The following is a 23,304-nucleotide window of genomic DNA, read 5'->3' as shown; positions in this document are numbered from 1 at the left end:
GCTAAGCTTTATTTACATTTTGTGGCTCAGCATTTAAGATTATATACTTACTTCCAAAGCTCTGCATAACAGCACTCGTGTGAGCCAACACAGTACTTGTGGATTCAGTGCAAGGATCTAGAGTTGCACGGATATGTCACTTTATCCTAAAACAGTATTTACTTTTGGTATCTATGAGAAACTGCAGTATATTTTTAGTCTTCTCATGTTTCAGCCTTTCTACTTTGGTCCTCTGTGTTGCACTGGTGTAGTGGTTTGACCTTGGCTAAATGACAGGTACCCACCAAGTCACTCTATCACACCCCTCTCTTTCCCTTTTTTTCTCAACAGGGCAAAAAGGGGGAAAGAAGATAGAAAAAAAACCCAAAAACCCAACACTTGTGCGTAAAACAAAGGCAGTTTTAATGTAAGCAAAGTGAAGCAAATGTCTGCATGCAGAAGCAAAAAAAGAAAACAGATTTATTCTCTACTTCCCATGAGCAGGCGATGTGGGGCCTTCTCGGGAAGCAGGGCTCCTATACACGTAGTGGTTGCCTCGGAGGACCAAGGGTGACCCCTCCCCCTTTCTCCTTTCTCCCAGCTTTATCCTGGAATATCCCTTTGGTTGGTTTGGGTCAGCTGTCCTGGCTGTGTCCCCTCCCAAGATCTTGCCCACCCTGTACCACCTTGGGGGGAAATGTCGGAAAGAGCCTTGGTGCTGTGTAAGCCCTGCTCAGCTGTAGCCACAACACCAGGGTGCTACCAACACCCTGCCAGCTCCCAGCATAAACCACAGCACCGTGAGGGCTGCAATAGGGTAAAACCTATTCCAGCTCAGCCAGACCCAGTACAAATGGAAAGGAAATTTGAGTGGGTATATGTACGTACGTGAAGGGAGGAGAAGAAACAGAATGAGGTGTGAAGCAGACAAAAACAACCACCCTTAATTCTATGTGATTTGGTATATAATTTTCTCTTTAATCCTTTTTCACCCAGAAACTTATATGTTTTTATACATACTTGTATTACTTGGAGATCTACATTATTCTCCCCATTACCTGAATGTCTTGAATAATGAATTTGAATTGAGGTGATCGTTCAGTCCATGTTTTCACCAATTCCATTGCATTATCAAAATTCTTCACATACTCTCCATACATCTTGAGGAAAGGAGCTAACTTTTGCAGAATATCTCCAATTCTGGGGGTGGTAGTCCTGCAAAGTAAGAGGGTGGAATCTCAGAACAAACAGGAAAGAAAAAAAAGTCATGCTACGTTACAAAATGGTTTCATGTGTTTAACAGAGATTCCTTCTGTTTGGGATTGCCTCTTCCAACATAACCATTTAAACTGAACAGCATTAACATAGAAAAAGCGTTTGTATCCTCTTTGATGACGTGTAAGCATTATAGGTCATGTAGAGCACTACAGAAAGGAAAGCTATATATAATGATAGATAGCTTGAAAGATTTTGTTTGCAAAACATGGTCTAATTTATTTTATTTGCAGTTCCTTAAAATTACATTATCTTCTTTCGACCATACTTTACCCTCTAAATATCTAACCTGTGGTTTTGAGGACTAAATCCATACTGTACCACTTCCCTTCTGTGCCTTATATACATACATGTATTTACAACTTTTAAAATTCTTTATTTATCTAAGAAAACCTAGGAAGTACAAGAGAATCCCTTGGATTCCAGTCTTTTGTGAGAACTTTCTCACATCTTCCCTGAATACTGACAGCATCTTCAAATAAAACAGAATAGTAGAGAAACTGATGGAGAGGCAGAGAGAAGCTCCATTCTCAACAAACGCAAAGAAAGTGGAACAGCACACATGCATCTCTGAGAACTACAACAGGAAACACGTTTCACATTTAATTTTCAAGGACACACTCAGAAACTTGGTATCTCTGGATTTCTGAAAGTGTGAAATCAATGTTGTGGTAGTGGTCTGTAGCAAGGCAATCTACTGCAATTACTTCAGCGGTCTACTCCAGCACACCACTTCTTCAAGAGAAAAGCTGCGCAAAAGGGAAAAGTTACCAGAATAGTGAATGTTGCCAGAACTGGCAAAGGTTGGTCCAGATCCAGCTGCCTCTGGGGGGCCAGAAGGTACCTGTGTAAGACCTGGCAGAGGTCTGAGCTACTGCTGGATCTGGCAACTAGAGAAGGGGACAAGATAGGGTGGGAAGTTGGTCTCTGAAATCACCAAGGCTCTCCACCCTTAATTAGATTCATGTATTTGTTCAATCACTCTACATACAAGCAGACACATACACTTTCAATGGCAAGCTAGCAATTTAAAACAAGAACCCTCTCCTATGATTCACTGAATGTTATTTTTCCATGGATTGTCATTTTATTGCAGTGCAGCATATTTTTAACCAAAAATAAAATACAAATCATGCCAATTCCAACAGAGTCAAAGAAAATGTCAACACATTTCCAGAGGTCTCCAGAAAACAAACCCAAAACAAAACACAGACATTAAAGTTTTCTGATAAATTTAACAGATAAATAATAATAAAATTTTGCAATTAAAAAAACACCTTAAAGCAGAAAAGACTGTGGCAATCCTTTGTTTCTAAAGAAACTGGCACAAAAAAAGAATACTTCTACTTAGCTGTTTTACAACTACTACTACTAGACAGACATTAGAAGAAAATGTGAAAACTTTTATAAACCAAGAATTAGGAACAGTTTTCTATGCCCGCTCCTTGGATACCTATGACAGCTCATTTACCCAAGAGTGCTGCAATTTCACTGCCTCGGAAGAGTAAAAAAATTTCAAAACTACTTTTCATGCAAGGAAGACCCTTATATGTCCAAAGACTGAGGCTGTAAAAACACAAATTCATCATCATTTCAGGTAAAAAAGACAAGGTTGACATCATACAAAGAGGTCTGATAGAATAGCAAGGATGAGGGAAGTCACATAAAGCAGAACTTTCCGAGAGCAGCATCCCTCCTTGATGGACATACAAAGTATAGGTAACTAATTCATCTCATATTCAAACACTATGCACCACGAGTCAAAATACAATTTATTTCTACTAAATGCCATCAGGTCCAGGACAGCTACTGTTCTCTTGGATAGAGATCTCAGAAAGATAAATGCTGTGGACCCAAGTCAACACTGACAGCATCATTGTATGGGTCAAGAAATAGGACTTTATGTTGTAACACAGATAAAGAAACACTTTGTATTTCTGTTATCAGACCACAACAGTATTCACATTTGTATTCTAAAAATTCAAACACAAAATAGCTGGCCTACTAATCACGATTTGTAGCATCTCATCTAAAACAGTCATGGCTGCAAGAAAACTAAGCAAGAGTCTCTAAAATCACAGCACAGCAAAGGTGGCTACAGAAAGATTGCTTTCTCTTCCAATATACAAGCTAACACGTCATCCTCAGGTACAAAAGAGTTAGATCAGTATTCTGTTTGATGTGGGATCACTGTTATGCTCTATCATGCTCTTTTCATTGGAAATATATTGCAACAAGGCTGTTTCCAGTATTTTCAAGCCATATGTTGTAAAAGATATTCAGCTCCAGCTGTTGTTCAACTCATTCAAAATGCAACTACCAGACAATTTCATTTCCACTCAATAAGCTTAGATTCACACTGACTTTTCTTTTAAGAAACAAGAATCTGCTGCTGATCTTCATTCCCAAGTTGCAACGCTATATTTTACTTGTTTTTTCAAAACAAACCACAAGTCAGGGAAGGTGTCAGAAATTTTTATCCAGCTATTTTTATTGGAAGCTAAAGAATATCAGAAGTGGTGCACAAATATGTTCTATTGGTAGGTTTAAGTATTTTCTATGTCTAATTAGGGGAACTACCGAGGAAAATAAACTGTATCTGGTAGAAGCTGATGTGCCAGACAGTTTCAGAGACTGGTAGTGGGAAGAGAAAGTTAGCTCAGATTTTTCTTTCAGCAATGATCAGAAATAGTTTTCTTCAACTGCATCTTGTCTTCTAACTCCTCCCAAAAGGAAAACATTTTAAGAACATTTAAACAGGCCATCTCAGATACAGCACAGAGGTTATTTCCAAACAGTGTGGAAGAGATAATATCCTTAGGATGCAATTTATTAATTTTGCACCAATAGTCAAAGCTTATTTGCAAAAGCACTTTTTGACCTTTGAAGATATATAATTATACACACAGCATGAGTGAGCTGTCTAGCATTTTGCAAATAAGGTAGTGCAACCCATCTTCTGTGCTCTCTAAAGTGCCCAGAGCAAAATTTTAAGAGTACATCACAAAATCACTGACATAATGTAGTGTAAGCTGCTTTTTAATCAATACAGTAAGTTAAACTCCACTTCTCATGAATATACACTATTTTAATACAGGCATTTGTTTTCCTATCACATTTTTTCAACTATTCTATTTCAAAGAATCATTATTTTAAAGAGGAAACATCTTACAGAGTCCAGAGACATATAGCTGTTGTCTAAAGCACCACTGTGTCTTCTGAGATTTTCATGTATGTCACAAAAATACATTATTTCTCAACTTTCAGTGTTATTTTTGACAATTAAGGACTTACATGAAAGTGTAAATGGAAATGATATATGGAAAAAACACTTGAATTCCTCATAAGAAACTCTAGATAACATGGAATACAGAAGTCAAACAAATGCTGAGCTGAAACAATTGGATGAAACAATATTTGTAAATTTATTTTTTTTTTAAATTAGGTGATCCCTTTTCCCACATAAAGTAGGGAAGCAGCAATGCTTTGGTACTTTTAAGAGACAGAAAATACATGGTTATATTTTAATATCTCCAGGATTGCATACACCAAGGCAGGATAAAGATATTACAATATCTTTACATGATCACTACAGAGTATGATCAAAGCACACCTCACCTATCCTTGCTTGTTCCAAACAGAGGTCAAGAAAAAAGCTGGATGGAAAATGGCCCCAAAATACACCTGAAATGGATTTTAATTTCAAACAGAAAACCAAAACACAGAAAAACAAGAATGTATCCCACCTTATTACAGAAAACAAGAACAACAAAGCTTACTGTGCTACAAGGGTAGCACAAAACCATACGTATTATTTATCTCAATTTTGTATTCTGTGCAATGAATTTATCAAGTAGCATGTAACTTCAGACTGAACCCCTAATTCATCAAGGCATTTAATCATGAGTAATCTCACTAGCTTCAGCGAGATACATGTCCTTTATTTTGAGCAAATGATGCAAGTCCTTTACTGAGTCAGAACCTGATGAAGAGTGGAAGAGCAGATGTTCTCCTACCCACAGTACTTCCTGGGCCTGGAGCACTTTATTATGAAGGTACCTTCCCTATATCAACCCTGTGACAGAGTTTCTACAGACACAGTTTTAGTAGTATATTAACCAGTGAATTGCCTCTTACCATTCTTGCATTCTTTTCTCAAGTTCTGGAAGTAAGAATTTACTGTGGAAGGCATTTATTGATGAAATGTTAGAAAAGATTTTGTTAATCACTTCAGCTGGAAATGAACCTCTGTTTGCTTCCTCAAGGAGTCTGGAATAGAATACCTGCAATACAGAAAAAGAGCCCCAAATCTATCAGCCTGTTATCTTTAATCAATGGAAGACCACCTATCCATACCTCCTATTCCAACCAAGGCAAGATTAATATTTTAATAAGATAGACAGGTAGTGACAAACTCATTGTCTTTCCCTCACCAGAAATCAAAAGCTTTCTTTCCCTTACACCTCACTTTTTTTCTTGTGAGCCAGAAAAGCACTGCAGGCAGCACAGACATAACGAAAGCCAAACTGAAGTAGTGCCATTTTGGATCTACTCCAGCCATCCTGTCTGTTAACAGCTAGATCATCTCAGCTTTCTCAGTCTTACAGTCCTATTTTCCACTCTTGCTTTCTTTTCAATTAGCATGATGTCTGATCACTGTTAGCTCAACCACTCTCCTTGTATGCTGCATCCCCTCATCCTTTCGAAATCAAAGTAGTTGGCAGACTATAAGCAGTCCCCACATACCATTTAAAGAAGAAAACGGACCCAGTTCTGATTGGACTCTACTATAGTCTCTTTTAAAAATATATTCTCTTCCCATCAGTGAGCTCTACCTGACTAGATGCAGCTACAAAATGGCTAGAGGCATATGCAGCTCTTAATGTGCACATAACTTAAAACAGTGCATATGTCCCTCTATCTCCCTCTCCCATGCTTGAATGATCTGCATCTCCCTAGAGAGGGCTTCAGAAGTTTGGGTAAGGGCTCGAGAAAACAGGAAAGAGTCTGAAGACAGGAACTTTGATAATCCCAACTGAGACAGCAAAAGTATCTTAAAAGAAAAAGCCATGCGCTTTCCCATATACTTTAAAACACGTTCACTTTGCTGCACTTCCAAGAGAACAGTTAATTAATTTTGACATTACTTTGAAGACTATAAAGGTTACATAACTTTTTAACCAAGTTTAGAAACATAACAGTCCCTTCCCAGTCTTCTGCTTTCCTCTCATTAGCAGCACTTGAGCAGTTGTGCTTGAAACTGATTTTTTAGAACTCTGTCCAGTTAGTATTTGGAAAACAGGCGTTGGAGTAATGCACCTATGGTTGCATCAAGGAAAATAATTGTACATTACCCATCAGAAAAACCTACGAATGATGTGAACATTTTCCTTCTTTATTTTTAAACTTCTCTAAATCAAAGCTCTTTTTCCTGCAATACTTTATCTTTTAAAACATACCATATATCGATTCCAATGTAGGTCTACTATGTAGATCCACTTTCATGAGGACAATTACTTAGATCCTCAAGCAGCCTGAACAATTATCAGATCAGTTGAGGCTTTTTGCTTTTCATCTTTATAAGACTTATGCATTAGGCCTGAGAAATTTATGTCTGAGAAAAATACCATGGAGTAAGGCAATGAAAAGCTATAGATATCCAGGTAAAATGGATGTTTTACATGAAAAAGTAAACAAGACTTTTAAAGGAAAATACTCAAGAACTACACACTTTCACATTTAAGAAATAACAATTTGATTCTACAGAGCACAAGAATTCAACTCTTTCATTGCAGGAAGAGTAATTTCTGTTCACTTCAGTAGGATTTAGTCTAAACATATAGTGGGAAAATAGGGGATACACAGTTTAGAATGGGCATCTTCCTAGGTTTTTGGGCACTGAAGAAAAATCCTGATCAAGTGCTCAAATCTGAAAGATTTTGTAATTTTCTAGTGGGTAGGTGCTTTCAGTTTCACCAGAAGCCAAGAAATTGTTATCCATCCTCTTTGTTGGAGGAGCTACTAGTATAAACTACTATTGCTTATGTTGACATCTACACACAGAGAACATATTGCATTAATATCCATAAAATTCTAATACTTTTTAGATTGTAGTACTCTTAAAATAGAAACACAGGCAAAGTTACACGGCAAGAGCAAATGACTGACTGGAAAATTCTGCAAAATGTGAAAAACATACCATCTCTTATGTAACATATATACACTTATGCATAGCCGTTCAAATGAATCCAAGGCAAAACAATAGAAACAAATTCAAGAAAAAATGTACCCCATCTAGGAGGTCAAGTCGGCTAACATAGGCTTTTTCTGTTTGCAGAAGTTCACTGGCAATTTTGTGACGTTTCTGTTCATCTGTCTCCTGCAGAAAAATAAGAAGAGCTCTTAGGATACGGAAAAAAACATAATTTAATACTAAAAAAAAAGTTGAGAAGACATGCGATTACCTTACAGTCCAAAAAAGCAACTGAAATCCAAGTTTCACATTTAGTAATAGACACCCCATTTTGAAAAATACAAACTTTCCAGCAGTTTAATCAAGATACAAAGTCAAAAGAGGATAAAAATCAAACTGCAGAACAAAACTGAAAGCCAAAAACATTTAATATTTCCCAGTTTGTACAGGGATCTTTGCCAGAGCACCAACTCCCTCCTTAGCAGATCAGCTCACATCCTGGTAATCAAGTACCACCGACCTTTCAGAGCTGGAAGAACTGATTTGCAGAGTAAGAGGGAACAGATGGGATTAGTTGGTGTTCGCCCCCGCCCCTATTTGAAGGTTATTTGAACTACATGTTCTTTAAACAACAGAATTATTGAAAAATACTGTACAAAATGTTTTATGTTCATCAATACACTCATTGCTGATTAATTGTTGACTGCAATTAGATGGCTCCTCCGCTAGGTCTTTATGGAAGTCACTTTTGCATCTTAGAGAAGTTATCAAAGTCTTTCATTCCACAACACATATTTTTGATTCTTCTGTGGAACAGAAACTTAAAACATTTGTTTAAATTTCAATATTAAACTAAATACATTGTAATTTTATATTCTAAGTTACTATGAGAAGTTACTTCAAAACAAACAATGAAAGCACAGCCTTCTATAATATTAAAACATTAGGGAAATGCCTCAGGCTCACAAGTGTCAGATCCAACAAAATTACACTTCCATTACAAGATTCTTCTTCCAGAACTAGCTAGCACTGAAAAGTGTTCAGTACTAACGCCACCCAAGTCTTTAAGTAAGTGGCAGTCTTATCATGGTGTTTATGGGAAAGTGGTGATTTTCTAGACAAACCATAGAAAGTCTTCATAGAGAAATAAAGAGGAGAGCTTGTAAGAGTTATTTTTGATTTCAGACTGCACACTGCTTTCCACAAGAGTATGATAAACATTTGCAAGAACATTTATAAATATTCAGTATTCTGCAAACCATCTTAAGTACAGTCTTTTCGTTTAAAGCACTTCACTGGCTTTTTTCCCTGTTTCAGTATTCATTAAGTATTTCAAATTTGAGCACATTTCAATTCTAATCTGCAGTGTTAACAGCCACACTGCTACACGGCAAGCCTCCTCCCTAAATACAGGCTTTCATAGTGACTTCAAAGCTGTTCATTAAATCTGTTTAAATCAGCATAGAAACCACGGTAACCTACAGAACAGCATTTTAAGTGCTGTCAAGAAACACCACAGGGAGCTAGAGGATTAGTTATTACAGCTACAGCATGCCGTTTAGTGCAGCCATTTACAAGGGATCTCACATGTGGACTTGAGGCACAAAACCACGGAGTCTACTGGTTCTGTAGCTATACTATTTTTATTCTCTCCCCAAAACCTCACCTTCTATATGAAGCACTGCTACAGAACCAGTCCACAGTTTTCAGATTATTTGAACTAATTAAAAGAGTGTAAATCACGCTTAGCAGACTCAAAAATATCACACAAATGAGCAATTCAGAAAAAGCATTTAATCCTCACTCCTAAATAAGGGCAAATCCCTCTTTCTCGCCCACTATGCTCTGACTCCAGCTTTCCCATCCTCTTGTTATCAACCTTACACATCTTCCTAATTCTTGAACCTCAGCCGCCTTTCTACATCAATCGCAGTACCCGACACAGGAATCTTCCATGTGGGAAAAAATACACACCACGGATCTTTGACTCACAATGGCATGTTCTTATTTTGGTGTAAGAACACCCACCTACGGGGTTATATCAATGCAGTAATAACATAAAACTGTACTGCTACTTTTCTTTTAAGGAAGTCCCCAATTTCCCACCTTACCCTCTCAGTATTTAGCCACGTGTTACATGAACTCCCAGCTGTGCTTTCTACTACTAGCTCCATCCTCCTCCCTATTCACTCACCCACTTCAATGTCTTACCCTGTCTAAAGAAAAGCACCTGGTTTCCACAAAGTCGCTCCAGCTTCCTTCATGCTGGGAACAACAGGTCATGGGCTGTTTTGCTAGTAGTGGGATCCATCTCCTGTGAAGTGGCATCCATCTTCCTTGATGGAAGTGGCAGCTACTTGTCATGAGCACATGGGGTGAACCGGGACCAGACACACGGGTCCTGGCAGCATCATGCTACGCAGCAAGGAACATTTGGTGGAAAGACACCATTGCACAAAGCCAATGCTGCAGCTGGCGTACATGTTTGTGTGTGTATAGATGTACACACACACACACACACACACACACACACACACACACACACATATTTTTTTTTATTTTCTGCTTTCAGGGAATTAATTTACGGCCATCACAGCTCTGCTGTGGCACACACAGTGCTGCACTGCACCTCTACCTGTCAGCTGCCCACCCACCCCTCCTTGAAGCAGGCACACAGGGAGCAACCAAGTTATGGGCTCAGACCAGGCAAACCCCAAGAAGGGGCTCAACTTCTGCAGACCCGAATTTGGCTATTCCAAGTAGAAGAAAGCAACTTATACAATACAATTTGGAAATAAATCCTGAATGCTGTTTGTGACAGTGAGAATCACACAGAGCCATTCACTACTGGAGCTGTTCAACAATACAGCCTTGAAAAACCTTGTAAAAATAATTGAGGAGAATTCTTAAAGGAAAAAACTTTAAAAACCAGGGAAAACAGAAAGTTAGTATTCAAATTCTTAGAACTTCAATGCTTCCCTAAAGAATTACCATATGAAATCTGTAAAGAACTATGGTATCAAATCTAATCATTAACCATAAAATGGAATTTTAATTATCTTTTAAGTTATAAGTTAAGCTTTCTTTTCATGGGATATAACCACAAATGCACACATCTCTTCACAAGGAGGATAATAGGATAACAGAAATTAAAGGTATGGACACGTATCTTTTTTGCCAGAAAATTTTTGTATTTCCCTCCTATAATTTCTTTATGCTTTTAGTACATCAGTATTTATATTGCATTCCTTGCAGTTAACAAAAAATACCGAAACAAAAGTTTACTACAAGGTATACCTGGACACATACTTTATTGCTTCAAGTACAACTTCTCAATGATTTCAGGGAACATTTCAAACTTCTGTGACAATCCGTAACACATGGCAACTCAACATATAAAACTGAACAGAAACAGTTAGTGTGCTATATATAAAATGTTCACGTTAGAGGAACACGATTTCAACTGCCAATCAAAGAAGTGTGAGATAGCAGTAGGTCCATCAGGCAGGACTTCAAACTTGTATCTCTATATGGATGCTTACAGTAAGTATTTCACCTGGGCCTAGTTATATATTCTTTAGTACAAAGTTGTACATCCTTAGAATCATGTTACTATGGATGCTTAAGAAATCAAAACAAGTAATTTTTACCTAATTTTTTCTTGAACTCTGAAATTAGGAAGTATGAAAAATGCTGCTGTATGAACTTTTTTCATGTGTGCTGAAATTTCCTAACATTGTTTTTCCATTGTCCTAAGCTTGCAAAAATTATGCTAATGTAAAGTAGCCTTTACATAAACCGAAATTATATTAAAGCCATAATTTATAATCCAAACCAAACAGGAAGCATCTCATATGAAGAAAACTATACCAACTATACCAACACAACAGTGATGTTGCATGTGATTCACTCCTACTTAGGTGTAGCCCTTGCTCCGTGGGCTTTGCAGTAATATATTAAGCAACACAGGGTGAGAGATGTAGAGCATGAACAAATATCATTCAATCTATGTTCTTGTTTGTTTATAATGCTGAGTTTGGTCTAACATAACAGAGTGGTGTTTTCTTTTCTAAACCCATTCATGACATAGCTGCTTCATGATCTAAAGATTTCTTCCCTAAGTATTTGGGATATAAATGTAAATCTCCAGGAGAATTTAAGATTTCTTTTAATCTTGACTCCTCAGTTTCTGAAATCAAGGAAAGCACTAAATTTTGCAAGACTTGTGATGAAAATCCTGAGTGCTACCATCACCTCCTGGCATATTTAGTCTATGCAGCAGTCCATTGCACAAATGATGGGTGAGTTTCTTGCACAAGCAACCAAGAAAAGCATTAAAGATCTCTATATCCCTAAGGAAGCAATCCTTCTGAAAAGGATTTACACATTTATATTGAGTGCTAAAGATATACAGCTTTGTTTATCATTTATTGCTGCTAAAGACTACCATAAAATTGTAGAAACAGGAAGAAGCTGATAGAACCTCTCAAGTGTTGCAACAGTAAAACATTTCTTGGCAAAGTTAACTTTGCAACAAAGTTTCACCCTATTTAAATCAAAACTTCACCTTACATTTAGAAATACATGATTTCCACCAGGTTTTTCACCTGAAATACAAGAGCCCCCAACCCTACCATTAAGAGTAGACATCAAGTATGAACTTATTAAAGATGTGTAATGGATTCTTCTCCATCTGTGACATGCATGCAGTCTATATCCCTATTTTCTACCAGTCTCACAACAAATACCAAAGCATTTGTCATCTTGTCTTCAGTTAGCTCTAGCAGCAGATTTCTCACAAGATGTTATTCAGGAACTTAATTGATTGGGATGTTCTTGTACTATTCAACCTCCGCATTTTGGGCAAACCAAATTTTATGACAGAAGGTGCTTCTGCTGCAAGGCAATAAACTTTTCACTTTTGTCTTTTTGCTTGTGATATTTGTGGTTTGTGACTTTCAAAATAATTAAGTAAATAAGAGAAATAAAGCATACTCTACTCTGGTCATTCGGGGAAAATGTTTCAGAATGCTGTCAAATTTAGTATGTTTTGCCTCAACTTTTCCAGTACCTGTGATTATCTCGCTTTAGTCAGATCTACAGTGGTAAGGGGAAAAAAAATATTTGTAAGAGCAGCATTATTTCAAAATAAGTTTTCTTTTCCAAGTCTAAAAAGGAATTCCTGTTCTGGTTTTGCACCATTCCCCAATTTAATTCGGCCTTTTTAGAAGTGGACTTGATTTACTTCTGCTGTACATGTATGTATTTACAAAGAGACAGCACCACTTTTTTCTCTTCCCTGAATTAGCAAAAATGGCATGCAGGAGACAAGATACTTTGCATCAGTATTTATATATATTAGATGAATAATTTAAAGTTTGTCTATGACTTGCATGCATCTGTTCCTATTGCTTTCAGTCAACAGTACTTACACTTGCTTAATTAAAAAGGGCATAAGAGCACTGTTAATCTGTGCAGTGCAACTTCAACTGGACTGCATCCCAGTTTTAAGATTCTTTACTAAGTGGGCACTTAGTAAAATCAGACTGTGTAAATGCTCTTTCTTCCCAGTGCCTGCTTGTATTGCAGAAATAGCTTAAAGCTCTACCAGACCTCTCCTGTCTCTCATCACCCTCCCCCTCTTCCAGACAGCAAGACAGGAGCTACTTAGACTTCCACAGGGCGGATTTCAATCTATAGGTTGCATTAATCCAAATTATATCACTGTTGGATTTGGGGAGGCATGGTCCTTCGACCAGCCTGTGGTAGACATGCTTCTTTATCTCACCACACTTAAGGGGATGTCCTTGTATCTCAAGCAAGCTGGTATTTCAGGAAGCGCTGCCGTGACCCAGAGTTCAGTTTTTCACAATCAGTTCTCCACCAATGTTGATTTAAGAATCATCCTGCTTGGGTTTGGTTTGGTTTTTTACCCTTCAAGCACCAGTAAACAATACATCTAGTAACAGTCACATTACACCTCACAATTTGACTCTTGGTCAATATAGGACAGATCACATATGTTGGTCCCAGCAGCTCAAAGGCAGATTTTGATAAGATTGCTGCATTAGCATTTGCCCAGTTCCTTCCTGGACTTTACAACAGGACTGCCTCCCATTTCTGCCTTTTTTCTGAAAATGCTGTCAGCACCTTACTGTGCAACTTGGATTCAAGCTTAACAGCATTGCCCACAGAGCTCTCAGCGCTTTATTGGCACAGAGAAGGGAAAGAGGCATTGCCTAACAGGAGAAAGAAACATAATGGAGAGGTGTGGCACGTTAAGGTGCCTTGGACTGTGAGCAGGCTTATGTTTAGATGAGGATCGTTGTAACATTCATACATTACTGGCAAAAACAACCCATGAAACAAACAAAAAAATCCATACAACCCATCGCTTTCTTATCATTACCTAGGATATTTTTTTCCATAATACATGAGAACTTGAGACCCACCTTTTCCACACACAGAATTTACCTTCAAGCATGTATTTATGCGACCCCTACCCAACCAAAGTCAGGGGCTGGGAGAGGTCTGTAGTTAACCGATGCTGGTGTATTCCTCACAAGCAGTGACAAGATTTATCCGTGCTTGGCTGTTTGGCTTTGCAGCGAAGAGGAAGGCCAGGAGGGTCCAGCCCAGCCCTCCCTGCCATGATTCACACATGGCATGGCTGGACCAGAGCTATTAATGTTCACTGGCCACCAATGCTTCAGTATGAAAAGGCAAACTGCATAATCAAACTTTTAGAAGTAAGAACATGCACAATTTTTCAGCAATTAATTTCCCAGGACAGATTTTCTTCCACCCACTTATTTCCCCTTAATCATTTAAACTTTTCCTTAATGAGAAAGCTCAAATTTATCACGATGCAGCTTCGCCTTGCTAACAAGGCATGTATTTAGTATACTCTGAACCTTGCGTCTATCTGATAGCTAGCAGACTGCCACTGCCTTTCCAGCTTTGACTTAACAACTACATCCAAGTTAAGGATTCACATGACAGTTCTGCCTGAAGCCTTGTCGCTGCAATTTACTACACACGGAATTTTATTTTATATACACCACTGATATGTGTCCCCTGTAGTCTGACACAGTGGAAGCATAGTGCTAAACATGTACACATATTTCAGTTTCAATATTTTTAAACCTCAGATAACTAATGGAAAAAAAAAGAAAGGGAGGGGGAGGAAAGGGGAGCAAAAAGAAAAAAGGGGAGCAGAAGTGAAAGAGGGGGAAAGGCAAGCAACACTTTTCTTCCTGTCTTTTTTTTTATAATATAATCAAAATATTTCTGACCTGCTCTTGCAAGTTTATTTTTGTAAAGAAAAACCTAGAGAAAATGCACAAAGTAGTACTATATCAAGAATGAAACAATTTATCTTTTTACCTTCATTTCTACAGGCTGATCTTGCTTGCCGATTTCCTCAGCTGTTTCTTCCTTCACATTAGTATTAATTTCTAGAGTTTCATTTTCAGATGGGAGCAGAGTATCACTGCTTGGGGTCCTGTAGCAGCTGTTAAGCATCTGTCCTTCAAAGGCAGTCATACTTTGCAATGACTCTCCAGAAGTACTTTCTCTTTCCCCATTTATCAAGCTGCTGTTGATGGCATTATCCGGAACCTGGGTGGTCATAGTAGAGCCATGATCTGGTAATCTCCCGTCCTCATCTTCCGTCTGGTCTTGTGCTACTACTCCGTTGGCTGTGTGTAGCTGTGCAACCTGAGTTTTGTCGGTATTACTGTTTCCCTGTTTTTGTAGTGGGTGCTGGGAGGGGAGTTTTGGCTGAGGTGATGCTGTTGACCCATATCTTCCTTGAGATTTAGAAATGTGGAGAACAGAGGAATCTTTCTTCAAATCACTAGGATTTAACGGGCTACAAACACCAAACAAAGCATAGACGAAAGAAAAGTTAAACATGGCATTATAGAAAATCCCTGATATGGGGAGTAGGAGAGTTTCACCACACATTCCTCCCAAACCATGTTGTCCTGTGTTAATATTGTTCCACTGAAATGCACACAACCATGCGCATCTTACTGCAAACCCAGAGTGACATCCATATTGATGCACTACATCCTCATGTGTCTTGAATATCATTTATAAAATGAAAGGCAGTATGATCAGCTCATGTAACAGCCAAGGGAATGGAGGCACTGATACATGAAGCAACTTGCTCAAAATGTCCCAGGAGATTATTGGTAGAAATGGAAAAAGATTCATGATCTCCCAAGTCCCAGTCCAATGCTTAAACACTAACAAGCAGCCTGTTCCCTAATTGCCCTTTAATTATACAAAATTCATGAAAAGTGTCCAAGAACATTTAACATTTCTTTCCTTAGTTCAGCATATTTATTACAGGAGGAGCTTTAAATACTTATTCCATTTCTTCCCCCATTTCCTTATTTAGCAGTGTCCTTTCATCACGCTGCATCTTTTCTGAAGGGTTTTTTCCCTCCATATTTTATCTCTGCTTTAAAAACATGTTATCCCTTGTTCGTACCTTTCACTATCTCTTTTTCTTTTTTAAGATTTTGATATTTTAGACCAATATAAATGGTAGCCTAATCCGTAAAAATGCTTGGTTTCATTATAGTTTAAAAACCCCCCACCCATACGTTTTTGTCTGAAGTACATTTAACAAGCCATACTCAACTTGCAAAAAGATACCATGACTGTCCTCCAACATACTGTTCCTAGTATGGAGCATAAATCTTCTAGAAAGATAAAGACTGCTTACAAACTGCATGTTTACTCCTTACAAGACAGCTTACACAAATATTATGAGCATATTTTGCTCTTTCATGCATAGGGCTCAAAAAATATCTTACACTAGCTTTGTCATTTTTCATCATATAAGAAAGAAGTTTAAATCAGGTTTTATTTAGTTCTGTAGAGATTTTGCCTTTTTGTTTAAATAAACAACTCCAAGATAGAATTAATCTATATTTTTCAATTGCATAGACACAGCAAAAAGATTTAAGTAATTTTTTGCCATGCCGACATGTCTGTGGGCTGCACAGACTAATGAAAATAGACCATAACTGACAATCACAGTTTGCAGTTCATGAACATCCTACCTAGTCACTGGAAGGCCAATAATTAGAAGTGAAGCTCACCTTCATGGAAGACACATTTTGTGAGCTGAGCTCATTTAAAAAACAGGAATTACTTCAAAGGCCATAGCGGGTGTACTGGGTCTGGCTAAGCCAGAATTGGTTTTCCCCTATTGCAGCCCTCACGGTGCTGTGGTTTATGCTGGGAGCTGGCAGGGTGTTGGTAGCACCCTGGTGTTGTGGCTACAGCTGAGCAGGGCTTACACAGCACCAAGGCTCCTTCTGACATTTCCCCCCAAGGTGGGACAGGGTGGGCAAGATCTTGTGAGGGGACACAAGCAGGACAGGTGACCCGAACTGACCAAAGGGATATTCCAGACCATATGACGTCTGCTCAGTATAAAGCTGGGAGAAGGGAGGAAGGGGGGGTTCACACTTGGTCCCCTGAGGCAACCACTACACGTATCGGAGCCCTGCTTCCTGAGAAGGCCCCACATCGCCTGCTCATGGGAAGTAGAGAATAAATCTATTTTCTCTTTTTTGCTTCCATGCATGGACCTTTGCTTCACTTTGCTTATATTAAAACTGCTTTTGTTTTACCCACAATGGTTGGCTTTTTCCTATCTTCTTTTCTTTCCCCTCTTTGCCCTGTTGAAAAAAAAAAAAGGGGGGAAGGGGGGCGAACTGATAGAGCGATTTGGTGGGTACCTGTCATTTAGCGAAGGTCAAACCACCACATATGATATTCCAGAACTTCACATGCTAATTATGAAAGTTTCTCATAAGCAGGGATCATAGAGTTGAGGGGAATTTAACCATTGGAGAGATATTATTGGTTGTACTTAATGAATGCTGTTGGCCAAAAAGCAACTCGGCTTCCTCTAGTCCCTCAAATAAAACGTCCTTACTTTTAAAAGTCTACAAATAAGAAAGTTTTCCTTGCTTTCTTTAGAGCTTCCTTTAATTGCATAATATTGAAGAAGTTCCTGTACAATGCAGCAGGCACGTCTAGGAGGAAGAAATGTAGGGCTCACTGGTATAGGGCACGATGAACATGAGGAGTTTCCCTTCAGAAACGGTAAAATTATGTTTCTAAGGATACTCTCCTGTTAAAAAGACTTGGGTGATGCATTGGAAGAAGACAGGGAAAACACTGATAACAGGACTAGAGACCTGTGCTGGAAAAATTCACAGGACCTCCAGTGCTGGAGTAATTTCTTTTTCTCACCTTTGAGCAGCTGTAATGGCATAGTGCAATTAAGTCCCTGCCTAATGACAGAAGTTTCTTCCAGATGAAGCTCTGAAATTATTTCTATTCCACTAGTCAAACATACTTCTGCAATGCTCATCTGCTTCTGTAGAAAGGATTAAATTTTCCCCATCTTGAGGGGAAATTCTTTCAATTAAAGTCTTAATACTCTGGCGCCTCAGGAGGACACGCTCTGTTGTACATCATGTATTCGTTCCCGTAGGGGGCATCCCTTCAGAACATCAGTATCCCAAGGAAACACAAGAAAGCCACATCCAAAACTTGCAATGCTCAACTGTCACTGGACTGTTTCTTGAGCTGTTGTTCTGTCATGGGCTTTCTGGAAGGTTGCTCTCTTTATACAGAGCAGATATATTCAGAACTTCTGTTTCAGAGTTTATAATGCTTGTCATATACATCTAATTAAAGACACACAAAGTAACACTATTTTGTGAAAGCAGAGTTCACTGTGGCTCATGCTTCTCAGAAGTTCTAAATGTTTTCTGTAAAAGGCCATATCAAAACTCAAGAACACCAAGTTATTCCACCAAAATCACCAAGTACTACAAAGCAAACAGTTTAGAGCATGTATACCATATCATTACAAGTAATTTGTACAGTTCATCCTCTTCATATGAATGATCTGAAGAGGTTAAGACAGTATAGAAGGAAAATCAGGATTTCAGGTTTTTCTATATACTTATAAAAGTAAATATTTGGTTTCTGCAAGAAGAAATTAAGATTAACTCCAATGATTCATTCTAAAATCAGCACTTATTTCAAATTGCTGACATTTTTCAGGATGATTTGAAAATGCTACAAGTTTGTTTGTTTGTTGTTTTTTTAAGAAAAATTAAGACTAGCACCATATGAAAAAGCACACCTTCTACAAGCCAAACATACAATTGGCTTACACCATTTCAAAATGTGTGGTTTTGCCATCAACTCCTCTATCAGGGAGAGGTTTGAACACTACCACGGTACCAAAGTTCTTCCCTACAGGTTCAAGTTCCAACAATCCACACAAAACAGTTACAAATCAAATTCTATTACATACCTGCCTCCCTCAAAACGATTGATGAGATCTGACACTTTAGTGGACTTTTCCTTTGCAACACTAGAAACAGGGGTGCGTGTCTCTTCCTCCATTCTTGGTTTCTGATTTGATAAAGCTTTATGCCTAGGGGTTTGGTATGTAACAGTTGACACGTTCTGCAGATGAATTGGCTTTGGAGGCACTGCAAACAACAACAACCATCAGTCACTCATGAACTGTTTCTTTGAACTGCCAGAACATATATGAGATTTTTGCATAAGTATACAGTAATTAAGAAGAAATGCTCTTGGCTTTACTTAACCTTAAAGTTGCTTTATAAATACAGAAACTTTATAGTTTTTATGCTCTTTCTGGTACCATGCATCTTGTTATATTTCTTGGATAAAAGCTGAACCACATGCTACTTTAACAAGCTAGGAAATTAGGGGGTTTTCTTGTTTGCTTGCTTTTTATAGTGTGCTGTGGTAAACACATGTGGCCTCCATAAATGCAGATGTTATCGTAAAAAAAGAATTAAGCAAAGTCAAAGGATCTAGCTGTGCTGTGGAGCTCAAGAGAGTGATTTTAAACTGCTGCCCCAAAACTCTGGTGCTCTCCTTCGTTACCTTCTCCCTCATGACCCCAATAATAATAGTCAGTAGAAAAGGTTTTTGCCTTCAGCTTTCAGCTTTCTTTACTCACTGAACCTTTGTCTATTTATACTGCTGAAAACCTATCCCCTTGAAAATATTTTTAATTTTTTTTGCTTCTTCCCCATCCTTACCATAAATCTGTCTCATTAGACTGCAAAAGCACTTCACAGACAGGGCCTGAACGTGTTCCACTATGAGAGCAACGCATCTCCAGCTCCATCAAAAATAGAGACTTAATGAAAAGGTCCTTAATTCTTCAAGAATACAACTCTATTCATTCCCACACAACCCCCCCCCAAATGTATTATGAGAAGTGAAAGCAGTTGATACAAAATAAAAAAAAAAAAAACAAAACAACAAACCAACAAACAAACAAATAAACAACAACAAACACACAAAAAAAAGAACTGTATCTGCCCTTTAATAAAAGGCAGACATAAATCAGCAGGAGTGGGCAATGCCCTGTCAGTGGAACTGGCAGCCCCAGGGGCTCTGCCACTGCCCCACAAGAACCATGCTACTGTGTGCCACAGTCACCAGCTCTACACAGACCTCCTAGGGAGCAAACATGAAGGGAAGGAGGACAGGAACTGGCATTAGGAATCTTGTGCAACTCATAGTAGAAAAAATAAGCACTAGTACAGGATACACAGTAGATGGATGTGAAAAAGCCATGTTCCTCACATCACTGACGCTAGAATAGCTTATTGACTTACCCTTGAAAACCTATGTACCACAGGAATGAGCTTAAATCCCATCAACTGACATTTGAAAGTGTTGTTGAAAAAATTCTTGCAAATATGCTATCATATATTATGATAAATTTGAAGGAACACTTGATTAAGAGCAACTTTCCATCTCTACATTACATTGAATTTATAGGAGACAATATTTATCTGTGCTTCCAATAACCTAATTGCACTTAAGTGGGATTGTAGTCTGAAAAGCACCATGAGGGACTCTGTGAAGAAATTAATATGTCACAAAAAGCTGTAGACTTCAACCGTATCAACTACAAATGCTGATAAATGAAACAGAGGAAGAAGGAAGAGAATTACTGTAGATAGATGCTTTTACTGTGTCTATGTGTATCTTTGGTCCTTTCAAGCTTTTTATTTTATATTTATTAACACAAGCAAAAAGGCAAGTTTGAGGAAGGATGAAGTGCAGAAAGGATGATAAAATACTGTAATTTTCAAAAAGTTACAATGCAATACTAAAACAAGCAGGAGATTAAATTGTATAACTGCTTGAGCATCTGTAGTAACTGAAGCCCCTCCTGAGAAGCCACATACATTTGCTCAGCCACAGCTGCAGTGCACTGGAGCAGCTTTCCCTATATTCTCTCTTCTCAGGGAGTTTGGACAAGGTCTGGCAGAATTAGGCCAACAAGCATCAGATTATTGTCCAAGCTCCAAACAGCTTGCTGCACTGACAAAGATGATGGGACAGCTGAAAAAGGTGACACAAGCGGGCTGGGAAAAGCAGGGCATGTAATTGAGCACGGGCACTGCCATTCCCTTGGGGAGGAGATGGAAAGGAAAAGGGGACACTGGGTGGATTTACTGACCAGCACTATGCTAGTTTGTAGAACCACCTCTAGCTCTTGAAATGGATTTTGCATAACCTGTGGTCCTGTGAATTCTCTTATTTAATGGACTTGTACAAAAGAATTGAAGAGATGTACCTCTCATAAAATGTTAATATCCTCAAAAGGATATATTAAAACTACTAAACCTGAGGGAATTAATGTCTACTGATAAAGCAGAAGGAATTAGTTGGAAGCTATTTTTATACTGCACCACTGGGACAAAAATCAAATTCTAGGACATTCTGTGGAAGTGTTGCACACTTTTGAAGCTATTACTGTAAAGCCCCCAGCTTAGCAGCATTTCCGTAGGCTAAGCACAAGGAACCTCTAGTCAAACCGGACAATCACAGTATATTCAAAGTCCCTGTAATGTCTTCAGAGGAGAATCATATACCAAACAGCCACACCAGTTCCTTAATGCAAGATATTTTCTTTACTCCCTATTACATCTAACAGGCAGCATTTCCCCTAATCAGCTGCTGCTGTAGCTACTGTAAGTTTTAGAAATAGAGCAATGGGAAAATGACAGTCACAAGATCAATGAAAATAAAAGAATCAGTAGTGTAAAAAAAAAAAAAAAAAAAAAAAAAAAAACAACCTGCAAACCTTCTTGTAAGGTCAACCTTGTTAACATGGATTATGGAAAACAAATTCCATTAATTCTCCCCTCAATGTACTTCTGTAGTGTTTTGTTTTAATCAGATTATTTTTCAATGTGCACACAGCAAGGATCTTAGAAGAAAAATAAAAGAGCAAATAGTGGCCCATTGTAATACCCTGCATAATACAGAGCTCTGTTTGAGTCTATAAATACTCTTGTCTCTATACTGTAGAATTTTGAGCTCATTAGGAGATATGAACTGCATATTCTGCCCAAAGAAAATCCCTCAGTATACTCAGGTAGCTGCTACTGTGTAATGCTCACCAAAATACCTAATCAAGATTTAAGCTGCAGCGCCTAGTTGGGCATTCAACTTTGTACATATACATAAGGAAATGGGAGGTAATGCTACAAAAGACTCAAAAACTACAGCCACCTTTGCTGACTCCAAAGCCTATTAGCAAAGATCATTTATCTCAGAAAGTATAACATGTTCAATCTCCCTCTATGCATTTAACTCCTGCTGGTTAAAAATGCTGCTATGCTTGGATTCAGTGAAAGCACATACAAGTTCCCGTGGCAAGCAGCTACAGCTCTCCTGGCTGAATCATCCTTCATCACCACCTTGGATGCAACATCACCTTCAGGAAAATCAAATGAGCACAGCTGGATAGATATCAAAGACTTACACTCACAACAACAGTACAAAATAACCAGTAACCTAGACTTAGCAGAAAGAGAGAAAAAGTCATCTCCTCTTTAGGATGTACATTTCCACATTTTTCTATCACTTCAGAATAAGTATCTTCCAACAATATATTATAAAAGATGACCAATAATTATCAGATATGCTGTGTTCTTTCATTTGTTTTCTTCCTGGAGATAATGTTTAGGATTTAGTTGCTTTGTTGATAAAAGAGAAATTGCTACTGGTTTCTTACAGCACCGCTGAGCTTGGAGAAGTCTAGCTAGAAACAGCACTCAGTTTTAGTTCAATTCACCTTTAACTGTAGAAATTTCATTTGCCAGAAATAGAGACTATATCCCAGACCTTTCATCTTTTCTGGGCCCAGGCCACTGAGTATCTTCAAAAACCACAGACTATATTACAATTAACTGAGAAAGGAGGACAGGATTGATACTATACAGTACAGTAGACAGCTAAAAATGACTGCTGAAATCTACGCGTTAAATGCTTTGTGTCCATAACATTTCACAGTAGCACAAACCAGGCTGTCTTCTGGAGTGGAAAATCATCTCCAACCCAAACAAAAATGCCTCTTCAGCCTCAGCAGGAGATTCATAAGTACTCCTAAGCACTCATTAGAAAAATTTAAATGAGCAACTGATGCACAGCCTTGAAATGACAAGATACCTCACTGCTTTGAGTAAGTGTTGACATTTCAACATATTTTCCATCCTACAATAAAACTGCCTGGTACAGACAACAGTTTCAGTACCCAGTATTTAGTAATTGTGCATCATGCAAGAGGTTCCAAAAGTCAGGAATAAAAGAAACTAGAACAAACTGGTCAGTTTGTACATGTCACTCTACATGCATTCTGCTACTGCTAGGTTCAGATTGCTGCCAAAATATCTGTAGGTAAAGGCAAATTTCAAACTGACTAACAATTTGCTTCATCTCTTGTGCATATTTGCCCTGGAACTCAGTAG

General features: G+C 38.2%; 1 protein-coding gene across 6 annotated transcripts in view; it reads right to left on the bottom strand.

The window, feature by feature from the left end:
- Positions 1 to 23,304, bottom strand: part of FGD4 (FYVE, RhoGEF and PH domain containing 4) — a 105,126-nt gene that overhangs the window by 19,160 nt on the left and 62,662 nt on the right. For all 6 annotated transcript variants that reach the window (XM_026867849.1, XM_026867847.1, XM_026867848.1 and 3 more), the window contains exons 3-7: positions 18,807 to 18,987; positions 14,834 to 15,320; positions 7,544 to 7,633; positions 5,392 to 5,537; positions 1,038 to 1,194 (exon numbers count right to left, since the gene is read on the bottom strand). In XM_026867849.1, the coding sequence (XP_026723650.1) occupies positions 1,038 to 1,194; positions 5,392 to 5,537; positions 7,544 to 7,633; positions 14,834 to 15,320; positions 18,807 to 18,898 (972 nt within the window). In that variant the 5' untranslated portion in view covers positions 18,899 to 18,987. The remainder of the gene's footprint in view (positions 1 to 1,037; positions 1,195 to 5,391; positions 5,538 to 7,543; positions 7,634 to 14,833; positions 15,321 to 18,806; positions 18,988 to 23,304) is intronic.

This window comes from Athene cunicularia (genome assembly GCF_003259725.1).
Source record: "Athene cunicularia isolate RWA chromosome 1 unlocalized genomic scaffold, athCun1 chr1_part2, whole genome shotgun sequence".
In the NCBI taxonomy this organism is placed as follows: Eukaryota; Metazoa; Chordata; class Aves; order Strigiformes; family Strigidae; genus Athene; species Athene cunicularia.
Note: the sequence above shows the minus strand (reverse complement) of the source record. Positions and strands in the feature narration are given on the sequence as shown.